This window comes from Theropithecus gelada, chromosome 15, assembly GCF_003255815.1.
Source record: "Theropithecus gelada isolate Dixy chromosome 15, Tgel_1.0, whole genome shotgun sequence".
Lineage (NCBI taxonomy): Eukaryota > Metazoa > Chordata > Mammalia > Primates > Cercopithecidae > Theropithecus > Theropithecus gelada.
This window is the reverse complement of record NC_037683.1, coordinates 82,247,117-82,267,384: the sequence shown is the minus strand read 5'-3', so window position 1 is coordinate 82,267,384 and position 20,268 is coordinate 82,247,117. Positions and strand designations below refer to the sequence as shown.

At 40.1% G+C, this 20,268-nt stretch overlaps 2 protein-coding genes across 4 annotated transcripts in view; both read right to left on the bottom strand.

The window, feature by feature from the left end:
• The window catches only part of PIP5K1B (phosphatidylinositol-4-phosphate 5-kinase type 1 beta), a 308,400-nt gene that overhangs the window by 225,419 nt on the left and 62,713 nt on the right, over positions 1 to 20,268 (bottom strand). Inside the window, exon 3 of one of the 3 annotated variants that reach the window (XM_025359787.1) lies at positions 894 to 1,037. The exons of the other annotated variants lie outside the window; for them this stretch is intronic. The gene's annotated coding sequence lies outside the window, so the exon portion shown is untranslated. The remainder of the gene's footprint in view (positions 1 to 893; positions 1,038 to 20,268) is intronic. 3 annotated transcript variants of the gene reach the window in all.
• Positions 2,526 to 7,121, bottom strand: FAM122A (family with sequence similarity 122A). Its single transcript, XM_025359790.1, has one exon. The coding sequence runs from the start codon at positions 7,092 to 7,094 to the stop codon at positions 6,105 to 6,107; it is 990 nt and encodes a 329-aa protein (XP_025215575.1). The 5' UTR covers positions 7,095 to 7,121; the 3' UTR covers positions 2,526 to 6,104.

The window sequence follows — 20,268 nt, the reverse complement described above, 5'->3', positions numbered from 1 at the left end:
AATCGCCTTAAGAGAATGGTTACCATGGAGGGTATGGTTGCTACTTGAAGCTGCTTGGTAAAGTGGTCACTTCCTCACAGTCTTTTGTTTTGTACTCTACTCTACCATGTATTTATAACAATAGATAGCTACTAGTCCCTTTTCATTCTAAAACAAAAAATGTCCCCTAAATCTTTGGATAAAATTAATGCTAAAGGGGAAAAATACATAAAGCTGTGGAACCATGATTTCCTTCTATACACTTTAATTTTTTACCTATTACTAAAAAAATACCTTCCTGATATCTTCTTTTAATATAATACTGTTTTAAGGAATGATTACCTATCATTTGATTCAAAGCAGAAGTAGCAGCACTAGTAAAATAAAGCAAGCTGCTAAAGTTAGGGGGGAAATGGTCTTCAAGTAATTAAAAAAAAATGTTTATAATAGGCCGGGCGCGGTGGCTCAAGCCTGTAATCCCAGCACTTTGGGAGGCCGAGACGGGCGGGCGCCTGTAGTCCCAGCTACTCGGGAGGCTGAGGCAGGAGAATGGCGTGAACCCGGGAGGCGGAGCTTGCAGTGAGCTGAGATCCGGCCACTGCACTCCAGCCTGGGCGGCAGAGCGAGACTCCGCCTCAAAAAAAAAAAAAAAAAAATGTTTATAATAATAATAAAAAAAACTCAAAAGGGCCAAAATTCAAAAGGAAAAAAAAAATAGAAAGTAACAGGGACTTGAGAAAATGTCTGTGGTTTTCTCATCTCTTCAACGGGAATCCATAGCACCTGCCTCACAGGGTTGTCATGAGGATTTTAAACACTCATAAATGTAAAGCACTAAAAATAGTGTCTGGACCCATAGTGAATGCCCAAGAAATATTAACACATCATTATTATTATTACTGGGAAAAACTCACACTATCAGGCCGTTTAGCACTTCCTACCCAGGAAGGCAAACAGTCATAAGGGAATCACAATCTGGTGAAAATCTTGGCTGCCAAGCAACGATAGCCTTATTTCACAGAGAGCATACTGAAGACACGGCTCAAGATTTCTAAAATCTGGAAGGAAGAAGTAGTCATTAGAGAAGGATCAGCATTTCTGATTTCTAGAAGGGGCCTATCACCTATAAAAAAAAAAAAAGAGTAAGGCTTGTTTTCCTTTTGCCAAAGGTGGACTTGAATTAAATGGTGGACATTAGAGGGAAATGTCTGCTCACTATAAGAAAGGTTAATATCAGGAACAATTGCTTCATAAGAGGATAGCCTGCCTTGAAGGATAGTGTACTGTTAACTAAGTGTGAAAGCAGGAGTTTCATCCGTCAAGGATGCTAATTGCCCTACACCTTTGTAAGCACATTGTGTGCGGACCCATTCGATCCCCACCACAGCCCCCCTGCTCCACTGTCTATATTCTTAACCACCATAATTCGCTGCCTACCTCCCAGCTCTGGAATCCTGGGCAAGTTACTTAGCTTCTCTGTGTCTCCATTTCGTCATTTATAAAATGAGGATAATGATAGCACTTGCCTCAGATGATAGTGATAGATTAAATGCATTGATACATTTGCTTAGCACTTAGAACAGTCCCTGACACATAGCAAGTATTTTATTATTTTTATACAAAGGTCATTTCAACTTTTAAGAAATTTTTTTACTTGGATGGCAAGTTACAGAAGCCACAAAGAACTCTGTCTTGGCTACAGTGAGCAATCTGACACAATTTTTTACCAAATAAGTGGAACTCAAGGCTTGCCTTCAGCCCTGATTCTCTAACAGCCATGAAAAATGTGGGCAAAACTCCTAGAGTGAGAAACCTACATTGAGACCAGATTCTCTATACTTTGTCATGGCTGATAAAGCAAAGCCCTGAAAAGAGTGGTCTAGTCCATAAGCTTCTGCTCCCTTCTCTTATCCTCAATGCCTCAGTCAATCATTCAAATGACACTTTCAGCAGAACCCTTAACTGCTTCACACACTGGGCTTTACCTAGCACCTACTTAACCAATTCCCAAACCTAGTCAATCCAACCCACCTCCTTGTGCCTACCATCCAACTGCAACCTGGCATCCAACATAGCATAATAAGCCTTCTACTCGTCCTTAACTTACTCCTTTAGATTCTCATAGAGGCAACATTAAACCTTTACTGCACTCAAGCTTCCAAATGATCTGTCCCTATTCTCATGTATCCTAGATTCCTCAATAATTGGAAAATAGGCACAATCAGAAACAAATTCTACTTTTCATATACCTACCTCTATACCCCTAAACCCCTGCAACAACAAATCAATTCAACATTTACGGATACCTTTGCCTAGCCTTTTCAGTCTCCTTCCTGTTTCAGAAGAAAAATAAGTTTCCAGACCTCCTTTCTAAGGCCAACTCTTTCTTCTGTTCTCTGGTGCTACTCAAGAAATGATCATCATCTTCTTGGTTCAATTGTCTGGCAACCATTCCCCTGACTCCCACCTCTGTTAGATCTTCAAAATTGTTCTACTAATCTATAAACATACCCTGAAAAAAAAAAATGTTTTCAGACCTGTTTTCCTCATTTAAGTCTTGATTCCTTCCCCAATTTTATTGCCAAATAAAGTGGTCTCTTGCTACAGGTATGTAACTGGTTGAACTCATAAATGTGAATCACTGGAAGGGAATCTGATACAAGTTATTCTTGATTACAATCAATCTTTTAAGTACGCTTAAGGGTCCTAACATCCAGCAGCCTTGGATTTAATGATTCTTAATTATTTCTCCCATATATACTGTGTTTTTAACAAACATAATAAAGGAAAATATACCAGAGGTTTATTATATATGACAAACTGTACTTTAAATAAATGTTGCTATTGACTTGAAGACTTCTTGCACAAAGTTTATAGATTACCAATACTAATACCTTAAAAATGCTTTTTGAAGGATAATTCTTACACGAGCTAAGTAAGCCCTTACAGTCTACAGAATAATGATGGAAGTTATGAACGTTATGATCATGAAAATTGTCCATATACCCTTAGAACCTTATTTGATTTAAAAACTTCCCATCTATATAGAATAAGCTTACAGAAATAAATGTTTCCATACCCTCTAGGAAAAGGATCTAAAATAGGAGAGAATAGGATGTATTTAAGGAAAACAAAAGCCAGCCAGTGAGGGCAAAGCACAGAAAACAATGGGGGAGGAGGGAAGGACCAAATTCCTCAGGGCCTCCTAGCCCAGAATTAATACATTTTGGCATACTCATGAGAACAGGAAGCAAATGAAAAGCTTTCAGTTGGGAGATGGAAGGATCAGGTCCACAATTGTAAAAGGATGACTCTAGTTGCTGTATAGAGAATGAAAGGATAGCCGACCAGAGTGAGTGTGATGAGCACAAGTGGGAGTTAGGAAGTTGCTTCAGAAGTCTAAGAGGGAAATGCTGGTAGCCGGGACCAGAGTGGCAAGAGGTAGAAATAAGGAGATAGATTCCAGCTGATAAAATCAGTAAGACTTGAGGAATGATTAGACATGGGAGAAAGAAAAGAAGAGAGGTATCAAGGACATGTTGGTTTCCTGCATTTATATACATATATACATGGAAATGCCAGTAACACATCTTGTACAATATATACCAAGTTGTTAACAGAAGTTACCTGTTGAAAGGGAAGATGACTTTTACATAGTTAAAAGCAGACTTTTAAAACCACATAGATATGTACATTGTTTAAATATTTTATAATCAGCAGGTATACATTGCCTTCTACTTAAACTCACGTGCAATTTGCCTCCCTGAAAAGGATAGGAATGGCATTTTAGGGAGAAGGAACAATCTATCCCAAAGCACAGATACATGAAAGTACATGACATATTTAAAGAATATCAAGTGGTCTAATGTTTGTAGAATAAGAAGAAAAGACATATAGTGGAACAGAGATGAGGAGAGGATTGAAGCTATTGCAGAATATGGCCAGATCATAAAGAACCTTCTATCTGAGGCTAAAGAAATCATTCCTTAAAGAGTAGGAAATGGGGAAGCAAATGAAGTTTTCAAGCAAGAGGGTGAAAAATATCAAGTTTAAATTTTAGAAAGATTTCTCAAGAGGCAGTATAAAGACTGAACCAAAAGGAGACAGAAAACAGCCTGGGAGATCACTCAGGCAAAAACTTAAGGCAAAATCAGGGGCAACAGATAGAGAAGGGAAGAAATGAGATTCATTTCAGAAGTTGACAGGACTTGGTGATTAAGCTAATCCAACAGAGAAAAGGAAAAGTCAAAGATGCTTCCATGATTTCTAGTTTAGGAAATTAGTGATGACATCAATTGAGATAATGCAAGAATAGGTGAAGTGAGAAGATTAACAATTTCTGTGTTGAAGATAATGAAGTTTAAATACCTCTGGAGGCAGGGCAAGTTACCCAACAAGAAGTCAGACTATTTAAGTTTGAATTTGAAGAACAAGGTCGAGAATGGGAGCACATGAACACTATTACTCAGAAGAGAGAATTTTAAACCTGTGGACACAGTCTTACCCTCAATGCAATTTCACTCCATCTTGAGGCAACCGTCAAGAGTTGACCAGTTCCATTTATTTTCATAGTCGTAAAAATTCCACAAAATTGTTAGTCTCTGTAAGTGATAACTTTAAAAAGTCAGAGCTTTTGTCTTGTTCTGAGTCATTTTTCCCCTTTCCTCTTTGTATGCCATTCTTTCTGTCAAACTATCTAGTTAAGGAAGCTATATGAGGTATAAGGAAGAATATTAAGAAAAATTTGTTATTCTTATTGTCTTAATTGTAAAGGCAAAGAAAAGAACATTCGACTATTCTACCTTTAGCAAAACCTAAGTTAAATAATGATTTACCTATGTGACTCTCCACTAATTTTCTCTTGCAAATCATCACCCCTTAATTAATGGACATGCCCAAGGCAGTCAACTCAAGCTGTAGCTTTAACCACAGAGGTTAAACAATTCAGTCCTGTTGTTGCTGTCAGAAATCCAAGTTACACTGTACCTTTGTCTAATCAATGGTGCCCTACTTTGGTGGGAGATGGAGGAAGGGACCTGTTGGCAAGGAAACAGCTGCTTCCTTCCTGAACAAGGGAAAACCAGTAAGGTGACAGATGGGCAGAGCAGAAAAGTAGCCAAAAATTGCTCTGGCTCCTGGTTGGCAATAATTTTTGGAACTGAGGCACAACTGAGTATTTTAAAGTATATCAACAATTGAGAGAGAGTATTGTTTACCTGGGTGCGCCAAAGTTCAACAAGCCTTCCCACACATTTTCTACATATGAAAAACTTTTATGTTTGCAGTAGTACAAAGAGCTTAGCCTTAGCCTATGTACAGTGGGCAAAGACTGCAAGGCACTGTCCCATTTCACTTTAGGATTGCACCCAAGCAAATGCACTTTCTGGTTAAAAAAAAAAAAAAAAAAAGGAAAATTTTTATTTTCTCTATAATATAGTTGTATGACTGACTAGAATTACTATTAAAATCTCATTAAAAATGTTTTCCTTAAAAGTTTACTTTTATATACTTAATTTGAAAGGATTTGTTGCAAACTTTTATAATTTGTTCTCTAATCATTCCCCCTCCCACCCACTTCGGTACCCAGAAAACTAAATATCCAAGAATTCCTGGGTAAAACAGACAACCACTAGATTAATATAACTAACGTATTTTTTTTTAAGCTGTATAGTTCTTCATCAAATGGAAATCGGCAAACCACTGAAAATAACATTAAAAATTAGTGTGGGCATGAAGTATGGAATTTTAAACATCAGTTTACTATGCTGATTAAGTCAACATTTATATTTTCATCAGAACTTAATAATCCCATAAATAAATAGAGCTCTCAATTATTTAAAAAAATCAAGGGATAACATATGTATTTAGACATAGTAGCAGCGTAAAGATGTATGCTTCAACACACTTATTGGGGAAACGTCTGAAAATATTACTACACTGAATTCAAAGGTATCCGCAGGAACCTGACATAGAAGTTCTCTAGAATAACATCATTTCAGGAAATTTCAAAAAAGAAAAGGGGTCGAATAGGAAATAGCCTCAAATTAATTGACAAAGTTCAGTGTTTGCCCCAACTTGATTATTCTCTCTCTCCACTGCAAAAAGAAAGTCTCAGGATGAGTGAATCACTTAGACGAAAGTTCATCTAGTGGAATAAATGGAGAAGCCGCTTGGGCAGGTGACACAGGAGAGTCGGTGGTAGTGCTGACTTTCGCTGGTGAGTTACAAGAAGATCCGGCACTGCTGCTGTTTCCATCAAGGGTATCCGAAGATACACACACACCAGGATCTGACAGCTGTGCAACGTCAGAAGAAAGCATGTTGGTGATGCCCTGGAAAAATCTCTTTGGCTGATAATCAGTTTCCATTTCACATTTTCTTTTCAATGGTCCAAGAACACTTGGTCTAATGCAATTGATGGGGCTCTGGCTTCTCCGGGTGGTAAATCGGGTCGTTGGGCTGGGAATAGGGCTTGGAGGCAATCCGTTGCTACTTACAAAACTTTGCAAGGATGGCGAAAAACACTGCTTCCCAATTCCCCGAGTGGGTGACGGTGCCGGTGACACAGGAATGAAATCGATGCGCTTGGGGGAGGCGGATTTCTCCACGTCGTTGTCACTCAGGCTGAAACTTTCCTCCCAGGAGTGGCTTATCTGCATTGCGGTCTGCACCTCCCGTTCGTGGACCGTCTCTCGGTTGATCAAGTCCATACCCTCTTCTTGTTTGATCTGGTGCAAGCGGCTGCTGTGCATGCGGACAGGGGAGGCCGGTAGCAGCAGGCCGTGGCGGCTCGGGAACGTTGTGCTGTTCCGCCTGGCGCTCGGCGCCTCGGCCTGGAACACCGGCGAAGTGTCACTGAGGCCGTGGATCAGGGGGGCGCTGTTAGACCTCCTGAGGCCCCCGCCGCCGCCGCTGCCGCCGCCCTCCGCCGGGCTCCCGCCCGTACCCGGAGGCAGCTCCAGGTCTAGCTCCATCTTCTCCTGAGCCATGTCGGGGGCAGGGAGGCGGGGGAGGTGCTCAGTCAGGGACCTAGGATTCCCATTCCCCGCAGTCCAGGGCCGCCGCCGCTGCCGCCGCCACCGAGAATCTGTCAGCGGGCTGGCCCCTCTGCGCATGCGTACCCCTTCGCGCAGGCGCTCGCGATGTCCGTCCTCCAGGCGCCTGCTTTATGCGTAATATCTGCGCGGCAGGGGTAGGGGAGGGGCGAAGAGTGGTCGGGCCGCTAGTCCGTATATTCCTTCAGCAAATAGCTATTGAGCGCAAACTGGCATTGACGAACGTCAATAAGATTGTCATATTCTGGAGTACATATTTATAAAACGAACAAAGCCCTGAAAGAGAGGCCCATGGTGATGTGGGGCTGTATGACGGGGAGTGGCGCTTGCGAATCAGGGAGGGCTTCCTCGAGGAAGGAACAGTGTCCTGAAATCCGAAGAAGTGGGCGAAATGGGTGCGATGTAAAACTTCGCAGGAAGCGGGAAGCAAGGGCGACCCAGCCAGGTGGCAGGCGGGAACCAGGAGGGGAGGAGAAAGTGTGGCCTGGAGTGGAGAGTGAGGGCTGGCGTGACGTGAGGTGGTGGACCAGATCACATTCTGGTCTTTATCTTGAGAACAATGAAAACTTAAAAGGGTTTTCAAGCATGGGTATAATAGCAACTGAAAAGCTCACTGGCCTGCAGTCTGCAGAACAAATACTGGGAGATTAAAACCTTACAGAAAAAAGGCCAGAGAGGATGGTAATTTGCACTAAGGTGACAGTGTGGAAGTGGAGATGGAGAGAAAAGTAAATGAGAACTGTTTAGGTTAGGGGAAAAAGCCAAAACAGGGGATGGTACTGATACTGATTTACAGTCATAGTTCCAGCACAAGCATATGTGTGAAGTATGAAGGATTAAAGGAAAACCAGTAGGTCCTCACATTTTAAAAATAAAAACACTATTCTTGGCTCATATAATTAATATGAAACCTTGATAGCTCATTAAAAGTGAGTTTATTTGTTCATTTATTCAGTCAAGGTTTTTTTTTTTTTTTTCCAGCATACTTACTATGTGCCAAACACTGCTAGGAAATGGGCCCTAGTCTGAGAACTTTTAATTCTTACTGAGGGGAAAATACAGAAATAAACGCAGGCTATTTTCAGATAGTGGTAAAGCCTTAGGAAAAACAAGATGGTGTGATGGAGCACTACTGATAGAAGGCAGCAGACAATTAGAGCTGAGATCTAAATGACAAGCAGCAGCAAGTCACGTGGACATCTGGGGAATGAGTATTCCAAGCAGAGAGAATAGCAAGTGCTAAGGCCCGAGGCAGCCATGAGTTTGATGAGTAAGCAGAAAAAGAAAGAAGGGCAGTGCTACTGAAGCATAAGAGCCGCGAGTGTTAGCAGAGGGTAAGAGTTGGATCTTATTCTGAGTATGATGAAAAGCCACTGGAGGGTTTTAAGCAGGGGAATGATATTATCTGGTTTATGTTTTAAATATCACTTAGGCTCTGTGGAAAACAGGCTGAAAGAGGACCACAGTGGAGGCAGAAGGATGAATTCAGGGCCTATGGCAACAATACAGATAAGATTCTTGGACTAGGGTTGTAGCAGTGTCAATGGGGAGAAGTAGAGAGACTGAGGCTATGTGTTGAGTTAGAACCAATAGGATTTGCAGATGGATTAAATTTAGATTGTGAAAGAAACAGATTATTCGAAGGGGACTCATAGCTTGTTTTATTTAAACTGGTGAGATGGTAGTATTATCTACTGAGAGAGGAAAAGAGCACATTTAGAGCTGTAGAAATTAAGAGATCTGAAGCAGAGGAACAGAAGGTAGAAAGAACCAACATTTTCTAAGTGCCTACTCCCTGCTAGGTACTTTAAACACTCCATAATCCCACTTAATCCTCACTGCGTAGATATTGTTATGCTCATTTTGTGAAGGAATGATTGAAGTTCAAAAACTGCAAAAGGTACTACAGTCAGTACACGGAAGAACAAAGATCTGAACCAATTTGAATCAAGGACTCATTTTGAAAACCTGTATTGTTTTCTCTGAATTTCACATGGATTAAAGAAAGAGAATTTCACATGAATTAGAGAAGGATGGCTAATTCTGCGATGAAAGAAAGGTCTAAAACCAAAGTTGGGAAAGGCAGAAGAAGGAGATAGATTTGGGAGACCAGGCAACAACAGAACCTAACAGCATGGATGTGCAGAGGATGAACAGGAGACACAAATGACTGAAGTTCAACTGTAAGTGGCTGAAAGAATGCTACAAATTATTCAATGAAAACAGGAGAGAGGAGGAAATGTCTACAAAAAAATTAATATTAGGTAAGTACAAAAGAACATTAAATATAGAACTCACTTTATAATACCCACAGCATATTACTGTTAACTTGCATATTACTAAATTATTACCAATGTGGCTCAAATGTGCCAGATATTGTTCATCCATGTCTGGATAAACATAATAATTACCTTTACTAATAAAACACAAGGATGGTGATGAGCCCACAAAATGAAACATCTATGCTGTTTGGTTCTTGCCTGAACACACCTATTAGAGATCTTAGCTGGTTTCCCAGTTTCTACCCTTGTCCTTGTAGAGTTGGGGACAAAGAATTGACTGACACTTCTGGTCCCAGCACAAATATTAATACTGACTGAGAGGCTTTCATAACTGTTCCTTATAAAAAGCAATCGCAGTTCTCAACACCAAGTGTACATTCGCATGCCCCTTACTCTGTTTTTATTTTCCTCCGGAGTACCACATGACATATATGTATATATTTTCTTGCCTCTTTCTCTCCTGAGAAGGTAAGCTCCACAAGCGAAAGACCTTTGTTTTGTTCTCTGTTATGTGCTTAATATCTAGAACAGGGCCTGGCACATTGTACTCAATAAGTACTTGTTGAATCATTGTGTGAATGCATGATAATGAATGAAAGGATGGATTAATATAGCTTTGTCTAAAAGGGAAGAGAACTCTACTATTTGAAAATCCAGTCTAACAGGCTTTTCTACACTGATTCTAGGAGCTCCATACCTTGATATACTTTTTAAATATCAGGAATATTATTATTATTTAGAGTGCCCTCCAGCCCATGCAAGTGTGTTACTGGAACTACCCATTATGTGAACTAAGAAACTGAAGCCCTAGGTTTTCTTTCTTTTTCAACCATATGCTCATAAAAATTTGATAGAATTAAAATGTTCAGTACTGAGGATTCTAGGCAGTGTTTAATATATTGAGTTACTTACTTCCTTTCGAAGGAATCAAGGACAAATGAGAGAAAATAGCAGCCATAAAATGCAATGTAGCCAGCTGCAAATGAATAATGCCAGAGGCAGGATCCAAGGAACCTCCCTGGCTCATTTCCCCCTTCTGGTTTCACTCCATAAATTAAATACCACTCTTAGTCAAGATTCATTCTCACTCTGAAGCCACAAAACCAGACATCTATTCAATAGTTAAACTTTATTGTGATTAACATTAGATTTTAAAGCAAAAGATATAACTTATTTTTAGGTTAAAAATAAATAGTTTAGGGCCAGGCGTGGTGGCTCATGTTAATCCCGGCACTTTGGGAGGCTGAAATGGAAGCACTGTTGAGCCCAGGAGTTCATGACCAGCTTGGGCAAGAAAGACCCCATCTTATAAAATAAAAATAAATAAACAGCTTAAAAATGAGCATAACAATATCTAGTATTGGGACAGAGTCCCAATCTAATATCTAATTTATAAGATCGCAATGAGGAATAGGTGGGACTAGAATGTTTAAAGTGACTAGCAGGGAGTAGGCACTTAGAAAAATATTATTATTAGATAGTTTTCTTTTAATTTCTAAGGACAATTTTTCACTATTAAATTTCCAAATATATGACAAGGCAAATTTCCACCTCTGAATCCAAACTGAATGAATGTAAAATACAAAAATGTGTGTATGTGTATAATCTAAGATGGGCTGGCAAATACCTCAATATTCCACATTAATTAGCATCAACAACCTACAGTAAAAATATTGCAGAAAAAACTGTGCTCTAAAACCATAGAAACTTAGGGTTAACTGTTACAACCACTTAGGAAAAATGTTTTGCTGTACCTATTAAAAGAAAATATATTTATAGCCCACGACTAAGGAATCCTGCTCCTGACGATATTACCAAGAGAAATGAGGGCATGTCTACTAAAAGACATGCATGAGAATGTTTCTTGCATTATTATTATTTGTAATAGCTCCAGACTCAAACAATCATAATTATACAATGGAACTCTTTACCCAACAACATGGATGAGTTACAATATAATGTTGAATGAAAGAAATTAAGTACAAAAGAATACATACACTATGACTTCAGTGTTATGAAGTCCCAAAACAGCCAAAACCAACTTAGAAGTCAAAATACAGTAGTCCCCTCCTACCCACAGCTTCGGTTAACCTATGGCCAACGTTGGTCCAAAAATATCAAATGGAAAATTCCAGAAATAAACAATTCATGAGTTTTAAATTGCATGCTGCTGTGAGTGAGTGGCATGATAAAATCCGGTACCATCGCGCTCCATCTGACCCGGGACGTGAATCATCCCTACAACCAGTGTATCCATGCTGTCTATGCTCCCTGCCCATTAGTCACTTAGTAGCCATCTCAGTTACCAGATTGACTGCTGTGGCAGTGCTTCTGTTTGAGTAACTCTTATTTGACTTAATAGTGGCCCCAAAGCACAAGAGTAGTGATGCTGGCAATTGTAATATGCCAAATAGAAGCTGTAAAGTGCTTCCTCTAAGTGAAAAGGTGAAAAAAAAAATATGCTGAGATTGCTAAGATCTGTGGTAAGAACAAATCCTCTATCCATGAAGTTGTGAAGAAGAAAAAAGAAATTTGTGCTAGTTTTGCTGTCGCACCTCAAATTGCAAAAGTTATGGTGACAGTGTGTGATAAGTGCTTAGTGAAGATGGAAAGGGCATTAAATTTGTGGGTGGAAGAGATGAGCAGAAAGCATTCCAATTGATAGCAATGTGTTGCATCAGAAAGCAGTGAGCCTATATGAAGACTGCAAGGGATCCCCTGAAATGAGTGACACCAAGCCACTTACTGCAAATAAGTGATGGTTACACCGATTTGGGAATAGGTTTGGATTGACAAATATAAAATTTACTAGAGAGGTTATGTCTGCCAATGAAGAAGCTGCTGCCACATTTCCAGCAGAGCTGAAGAAGTTTATCAAGGAAAAAAGATACTATCTGAGTGAGACTTCAATTGCAATGAAACTGGCCTCTTCTGGAAGATGTCCAGTAGAATCTACATTGATAAAAGTACAAAAGAGGCACCAGACATAAAACATGGAAGGACGAATTAGCTCTAGTACTATGTAGCCATACACATATAGTATTTGGTTTCTGCGGTTTCAGGCATCCACTGGGGGTCTTGGAACATTTCCCCTTGGATGAGCGGGGACTATTATAGTGGTTACCCTTAGGACTGACTGGGAGGGTCTACAAGAAAATGTTCTATATCCTGATCTGTGTGCTAGTTTACACGGGTATACACATATGGAAAACATTATCAAAATATTTGAAATGTATACACGTTTCTATATAAAGTTGATCTTAAAATGTTCTTGATATGGACAAAACCACCATGGAATGTAAATGGAGAAGGAGAGAATAGGATAAGAATGTATGTACTTCAATTGGAAGGAAGATACCTTATTCAAGCACTAACCAGAAATCTAAACTGGAATGCGGAGCTTCCAAATCTCTCTGACAGACAACACTATCAGTGGAAGAGAGCTAACTTGACAGTAGAGAGAAAAGAGAAACACACACACACCCCTAAAGTTGCATTTCATTGGGGCCCTAAACACCAGTAGACTCCAGCAACCTCACATAAACTCTGAAGACTTGTCTGAATCCAGTTACAGATCACCAAGAATAGAACCATCAGCTTTTCTTGGCCCTGTTCCCACAGTACCCTTAAAGTTAGTTACTTCTAAGAAAGCAATAAGGAGGAAATGAAGCCCATTTTATTGCCTTTTATTTTCTCAACTGCAAGCTTTGTGTATTTTGTTCAAGCAAAGTCGGCTCTGCTGCCTTCTCAGTGGTATCCTCCTAGAATAATTCATGAAATGGAACAGAATTAAAGTAGCATCATAGGAACTCAGCGTGGGCTGTTAGAACATATGTGAAGAACAAGAATTGTATTTAAGGACACAATTCTGGCCACCAAGAACTTATTTGGTTATTCTGATGAAAGAAAATAATAGATGATCTCAGAAATTTACCAACCATTCAATTTACAAATAATTATTGAGGGCCCGTTAAGTACAGACACCCTCCATATTATCTACCTTCAAATTACTTAATCTAATCCTTAAAACTTCAGAGCAACAGCAAAGATTAGAAAATCAAGGTAGAAGTGTACAAAGGGGCTACTGAGCCCTCTCAACTCTGATAAACTGAAAAGCCATCACACCACTGCATGGAGACATATCCTTCTTGTGGAGACAGTGAACAGATAGAAAGGGGCCTCAGAGACTTGATGGAAGAATCTTACAGGCTAGGCCCTCAGCACAATTCAAGTAAACAAGTAATTGTAGTTACTTTGTTCAGTTTTTTCCATGGGGGACTATAAAGGAAGATATTAAATTAAAATAGCCATCTAACCCCCAGTCTCTAATCCCTTAAGTCTTTTGAATAGAATAGAAAACAGGATTGATATCTCTCCTTGTTCCTCACTGTCCATTTTTTGGTGCCTTCTCTTCGACATTAAAACCCTCCTAGGCCATAATCCAAGAGTATAATCGATAGCCCTTTCTTTGGTGAAATGCTGCTCTCTGTCTGTCTGCTATCCTTCCCTTGAAGGATTAATCCATTTGTCAAGGGGGTGGGGGAACTGTTGGCTTTATGGATAATGTATAAACTTTAAAACATGCAAAGGCTGCAAATCTCATTGGATTTATATACTTGGACCTTTCAGCTGGGTGGGTGTTTGGGAAACTTAAGAGGTCAGTGCATTAGTACACAGAAAGACCACAGCAAAGAAAGAACCAAACTTGGAGTCAGATTATCGTACTTGCAGTAGTGGGACTTTGGGCAAGTCTGTCAACCTCTCTAGGCTTCACTTTTGTCACTTATGAAGTGAGGATGAAGCCTTTTCGTTGTAAAGATAAAATAATGTGGTGTCCATAAAAGGCCTTGCAAACAGTAAAGGCCTATAACAGAGTTCTTTATTCACATATTCAGTGCCATGATCACAAAATGATCCTACCCTTTTTCTACCACTCTTACCAGAAGGCTTCCTCTGTTTTCTTACTTTCAGTTTGATTCTGTGGAAGGAAATTCTTCGTCTTCTTCCCTAAGGTTATATAGTAATTATAGAGCTATACATTTTCTGTGGTCTAAAAACTATGAATTGGAAGGTTCATATACAAGCAGGCACAGTTTCTGAGTAGGATAATTGGGCAAAACCACATTTCTAAGATCTTTGCAGCAGAATCTGTGCGTCTGGGAAGAGAGATGGGCACTGGGGCAGAGAGACCATCAATAACTAAAATGTGGCTGGATCAGTGAATACTATTCCCTGCAGCAAGCCATTTGGTAATCCCCAACAGTAGCGGCTACCCTCCCCAGTAGCGCTGAACTTTTCAATTGGGACTAATCCCAAAGGCTTATTCTTATTTATTCACTTAAAACCCCATTCTGAATTACTGCTGTCATGTCACCATCCTTCTTGGCATACAATAAACTGCAGGGGGACACATATTTGGCTGTGCCTGACAAACAGGTTGAACCCAGCCTCTCTCAGATAAAATAAGAAGAGCAAAGAGGAAGAAACGGAGAGAAGATTCAAGAAGTTTCGGTAGTTACTGTTCCTTAAGGTGTGTCTTTCCCTCCACGTAGCTGACATCTACAGAGATGTTTGGAGGAACAGGTCAAATGTTCAAAAGAAGTTTGAAGCTGCTGCTGCAAACCTAGAGATTCATAAGCAACATGCCTTAGGGAAATTCTTTGGTTTTAGAAGGTGATAACTTTACAGCCAAGAATTCCTTAGCCTCTAAGATGCTTTAAGATAAAAAGGCATATTACAGAGAGAGCGGGCAGTTTCTTCTCTTTTCATGCAGCTTTCCTTTGAGCTAAATATGACCAGTAAATGCAACAAAAAGAAAAAATATTAAGGGTAGGTGTGTTCTAATTCCTCCTACCCCATACAGATTTATAAACTGAATACAACTGTATTTCAGTATCCACAACTTTTTCAACTGTAGCTCAATTTGATAGTAGGAAATGAATTTTTATCACCCACAGAGTTCAGCCATCTGAAAGTTCCCACTTACTAGGAAACGGTTCAGGTTTTTTTTTTTCTTCACTCTGCTTTTGGAACTAAAAGTCTAAGATAGTAACCTTCTTCAGCCCTTGCAGTTAAGACACTTTTCATCAGACAAGGCTGTCTTATCATTATCATTATCACACCATGGTAGTTCACACCCAGCAAGGGCCTATGTGCCAAGTACCTTTCTAAGTATTTTGTGTATATTAACTCATTCCATTTCTAGGATTCTTACCCTCATTTTATAGATAAGGGAAATGAGACACAGAAAGGAGAGGTTAACTAAGTTGCCTCAGGTGACAGTAGAGGAATTTGAGCCCAGGGGTCTGGCTTCAGAAGCTGAGCTCTTAATCATCATTCCCTATTGACACACATGAAATACAACTGGGTTTTTCCAAGCTGCCATTTTCAAGGTGTTCCAGGTTTTCTTTGAAGACTGTTGGTGGAGTTGAGGTATACAGGATAGCCATTCTGCTTATCAGAAAGATAGATGAGGGGTCCATATAATTGTATGGGCTTACAGATACTAGCGAGTTTATAAAATTAAGCAATTAGTAAATGCCCTATTTGTCCCAAAGCAGTTGTGAAAACTAATGCAAAGGGATAGAACCACAACATGTCAGATCTGAAAGGGACTTTAGAAATCACCCTCACTAACTTTCATCAGCAGAGAATCTGAGGTTCAGAAGGAGCCAATGATTTCTTCAGGGTGAAAAAGGCATCCAAGAGAGAGCTAGGATGGTTGATGAAGTCTGTAAGGATTGCTCCCTAATGTTTGATCTCTAGATTCCTCTTTCACTTCACACAGTAACCACTCCCATGGTTTTAACTATGATCAATATGCTGATATCTCTCAAATTTCTATCTCTAGATAGGGCTGACATCTCCAGACTGTCATAGTTACTTATGAGACATTTCTACTATATGTTCCACAGATTCTTCAAACGCATCTACACATGAACTCAGTTCTACCCCAAACCCACTACAGCAGCAGTCCCCAACCTTTTTGGCACCAGATCAGTTTCATGGAAGGCCATTTTTTCCATGGGATGGGGTGGGCAGCGCAAGGGGGATGGTTTGGGGATGAAACTCTTCTACCTCAGATCATTAGATTCTCATAAGGAGTGAGCAACCTAGATCCCTCACATGCACAGTTCACAATAGGGTTTGGCTTCTGTGAGAATCTAATGCTGCCACTGATCCAACAGGAGGCGGGGCTCAGGCAGTAAGGCTCGCTGGCCTGCCACTCACCTCCTGGTACCAGTCCACATCCCAGGGGCTGGGGACCCCTGTGCTACAGCACTTCTTTTGAGCATAAACTGCACAACAATCTCTCCAGACAACCAAGTCAATACTCAAATTATTCTAGATCCTTGTCTCCTTCATCCTTATTTTAACCCTGAGAAGTCGGACCCCAGCAAGGTGCAGGAGGACTGGTGGCAAACGGCAGGAAAAGAGACGAAGAGAATCATGCCCCTCCTTAGGAGCTGAGCTTTTTAATTTGCCACTCCCCTTCCTGAGGGAGAGGAGTAAGTATAATGAAGTCGGAGGCTTAGCTAATTACATAGCACTGGACACTTGGGATACCAGCTTGAAACAGTGATTTGACCTGGTAGTGGGACATTTTATTGCCTAAGAGTGAGCAGAAAGAAAGGTTCTTGAATTTTCATTCAGAAGCCAGGGAAGACCTTTCCCCACTGAATACATTTATAGGAAAGGGCAAAAACAAAGAGTATTTCTGATTATATTCCATGAGTGCTGCTTGTTGCATAAAGGAGGACAGAGGTCACTTGTCAGAAATGCTGAAGAAATAACGATTGTGGATTTTTCAGGGGTGGGGGCAGGAACTGGTGATCTGGAGAGAGAGCTCTAGTAGACAGCCAAGGAAAGAAGGTGTGGAAAACCCAGATGAGAGGAGCCACACCGTAGGCAGGTGGTAAGAAACTGGAGGCAGTGAGATAGGCTATGTTTTTGAGAATTTGTCTAATTCAAATTGACAAAGTATTTTTCAAGTTCCAACTGGGTGCCAGGTACCCTGCTAGGCATTTTCACGAAGAACTAGAGGAAAGCAAGCAATGTCATGCCACTGTGACAGGCCATGGAAGTGTTCTTGAGGACAGAATTTCCTTAAACATTTGTTCTTTCCCCAGAAGTAACTAGAAGTAAGAAAAATACCGATGATACAAAAGGAAAGACAGATGGAACCAAAACCCTAGAGTGTATTGAGGGCACAGAAGTAAGGGCAAAATTGACCAGGCGCGCTGGCTCAATCCCAGCACTTTGGGAGGCCAAGGCGGGTGGATCACGAGGTCAGGAGATCGAGACCATTCTGGCTAACATGGTGAAACCCCATCTCTACTAAAAACAAAAAATTAGCCGGGCGTGGTGGCAGGCACCTGTAGTCCCAACTACTCAGGAGGCTGAGACCGGAGAATGGCGTGAACCCGGGAGGTGGAGCTTGCAGTGAGCTGAGATTGCACCATTGCACTCCAGTCTGGGCAATAGAGCGAGACTCCGTCTCAAAAATAAAAAAAAGAGCAAAATTATAGGTTATAAATATTTATTTATTTGAAGTCTATAAAATAAACCTTAGCTTTAGATTAGCCAAATCTGGGGAATTACATTGTTCTTTTCTCATAAATAATAGCTAGTTACACTTTCAGTGTGCTGCTTATGTTTAACCCAACCCATCATTAACAACATAAAAAACATCTGCCCTTCAGCAAAAATGAAGAGAAAATGCAATTAATGCTACTGCTTTTCGAATACCTAACAAATCTGGCCATCAGATGTAGAAAAAAATCACAGTATAAGTGACAGTGAAAACCTGTCCCATTTTTCCTACTTAATTTGCTCTTGGAAAACGTAAAATCGAAAGGCTCAATTAATCTTAATGATATGTCACAGAACAGAAAGATCTCCCTGGGCTAAAAAGCATTCTGCACATGCCTCAGAATTCAAAAGAAGGAATGAATTGAGGAAGATGTAGACAATGGTCAGTTCCCCATAAAGATGGCCTCTCAATCTTCTTTTTCAATTTTTAAAATAATTTTTCAATTTAAAAACTAATACAGGGGAAATAGGGATGCATTACTGGGAATAAACAAGTTGTACATTTACTGAGGCTAACATTTCATCATTTGTTCAAATGCTTCCGTGGCTTTTCCCAACAGGGCAACTATGACTAGCTAATTTCTAAAAGTACTGTTGTATGACTAAGAGTGGAGAAGGTTTGCCCGCTATCTTTACTTTATTTTCAGCACCAGGGGTTTCTATTGAAATGCCTCCAAGGGCCAACAGATAGATAACTAATGGGTGACAGCACTGAGAGAATAGAGCATTTGCACTTAACAGACTGGAGAGACCCAGGCACCTAAGGGTGGCTGACAGCCACTGCTCAATTCCACCCAACAGTTGCCCTTGCAGAAAAGGATGCCATACATTGCCCAAGCTTCTAATTTTTTAATAGAGGTAAAAAATCTAGATTTTTAAAAATGTGGATGCTCACAAATTGTAGATGTTCAACTAAAAAACAAATTTAAAAGTAAAACATAGGGTAGACCTAATCAAAAGGTTCTAAAGGCTGTCTTAGGCTCTGAGGACAAGCTGTGACCTCTGACAACCCATTCTTCTCTCTCCTTACTTTACAGTCTGTGCCTTCCTTCCCCAGGACTGTGAATTCCTCTTCTGCCCCTTGATGATCACTGCTCCATAAAGTCCTTTGTCATTTTTATTTATACCCAACTCCTGTCTCTGGCTACATGGTCTCTGAGAAAGGGCAGCCACTGTGTCCTATAGGTAAAGTGTCCTGCAGCGCTTAGTTGTAGGGCCTAGTGTATGTCACATACATATGAATGATGGTGAAAACTTCGGATCATGTATACATCCACTTTTTCCTTTTCTCCCCACTTCTATTCCCACCTGCATAGTTATAAGTAGCCATTCATCTTACTGATTTTTCTTGTTGTTTCCAATAATTTTTCAGTTGATTCTTTCTAGCTGTGCAGTTGAAATATCTGCAAATAATGTTAACTTTGCAACTTCCTCCCAATATTTATGTCTATTATTTCCTTATCTCCTGACTGGCACTTTCCGTGTAAGGTTTATAATTTCAGTGAAAGTTGGTATTCTTATCATATATTTGATTTAAATGGGAGTGCATTCTAGTTATTTTACTAAGTTTTAATTTTTTTCTTTTTATTTGGGAATATGTGTCAGATTTTTTTTGTTACCATAAACTTATTTTATTTATTCCTTTAAAAGTTCATTTTAGTGGTATATAATTTAGTGCAATAAAATTCACTCTTTTAAATAATACAGTTCAGTTAGTTTTGACAAACTTGAACAGTCATGTAACCACTGCCCAAATTAATGTACTAGTAGATGTTGAATTTTAGTATTTTTGGCACCTATTAAGATGACCATACAGGTTTTTCTTTTTTCATCTAATATGTGGACTAGATTCTCCAAAATTGAGCCAAGCTTAAATTCTTGTGATGTATCTACTTGGTCATGGTATTATTTAATGCATTGCTAAATTATTTCTTTTTCTTTTCTTTTTTTTTTTTTTGACAGAGTTTTGCTCTGTCACCCAGGTTGGAGTGCAGTGGTGCAATCTCGGCTCACTGCAGCCTCCGCCTCCCAGGTTCAAGCAATTCCCCTGCCTCAGCCTCCCAAATAGATGGGATTACAGGTGTGCGCCACCATGCCTGGCTAATTTTTGTATTTTTAGTAGAGATGAGGTTTTGCCATGTTGGCCAGGCTGGTCTCGAACTCCTGACCTCAAGTGATCTGCCCGCCTTGGCCTCCCAAAGTTCTGGGATTACAGGCGTGAGCCACAGCGCCCGGCCTGCATTGCTAAATTCTATTTGATGGTATTTTATGAAAGGGTTTTACATCAAGATTGATCTGCAGTGTGTGTGCACATACAGGCACATACCAATGCCAGCTCTCTTTGTGAAGTTTTGGTACTA

Bases quoted from the DNA above. Each gene is read 5' to 3' on its own strand.
- FAM122A (XM_025359790.1), bottom strand. From the start codon at position 7,094: ATGCGCAGAGGGGCCAGCCCGCTGACAGATTCTCGGTGGCGGCGGCAG.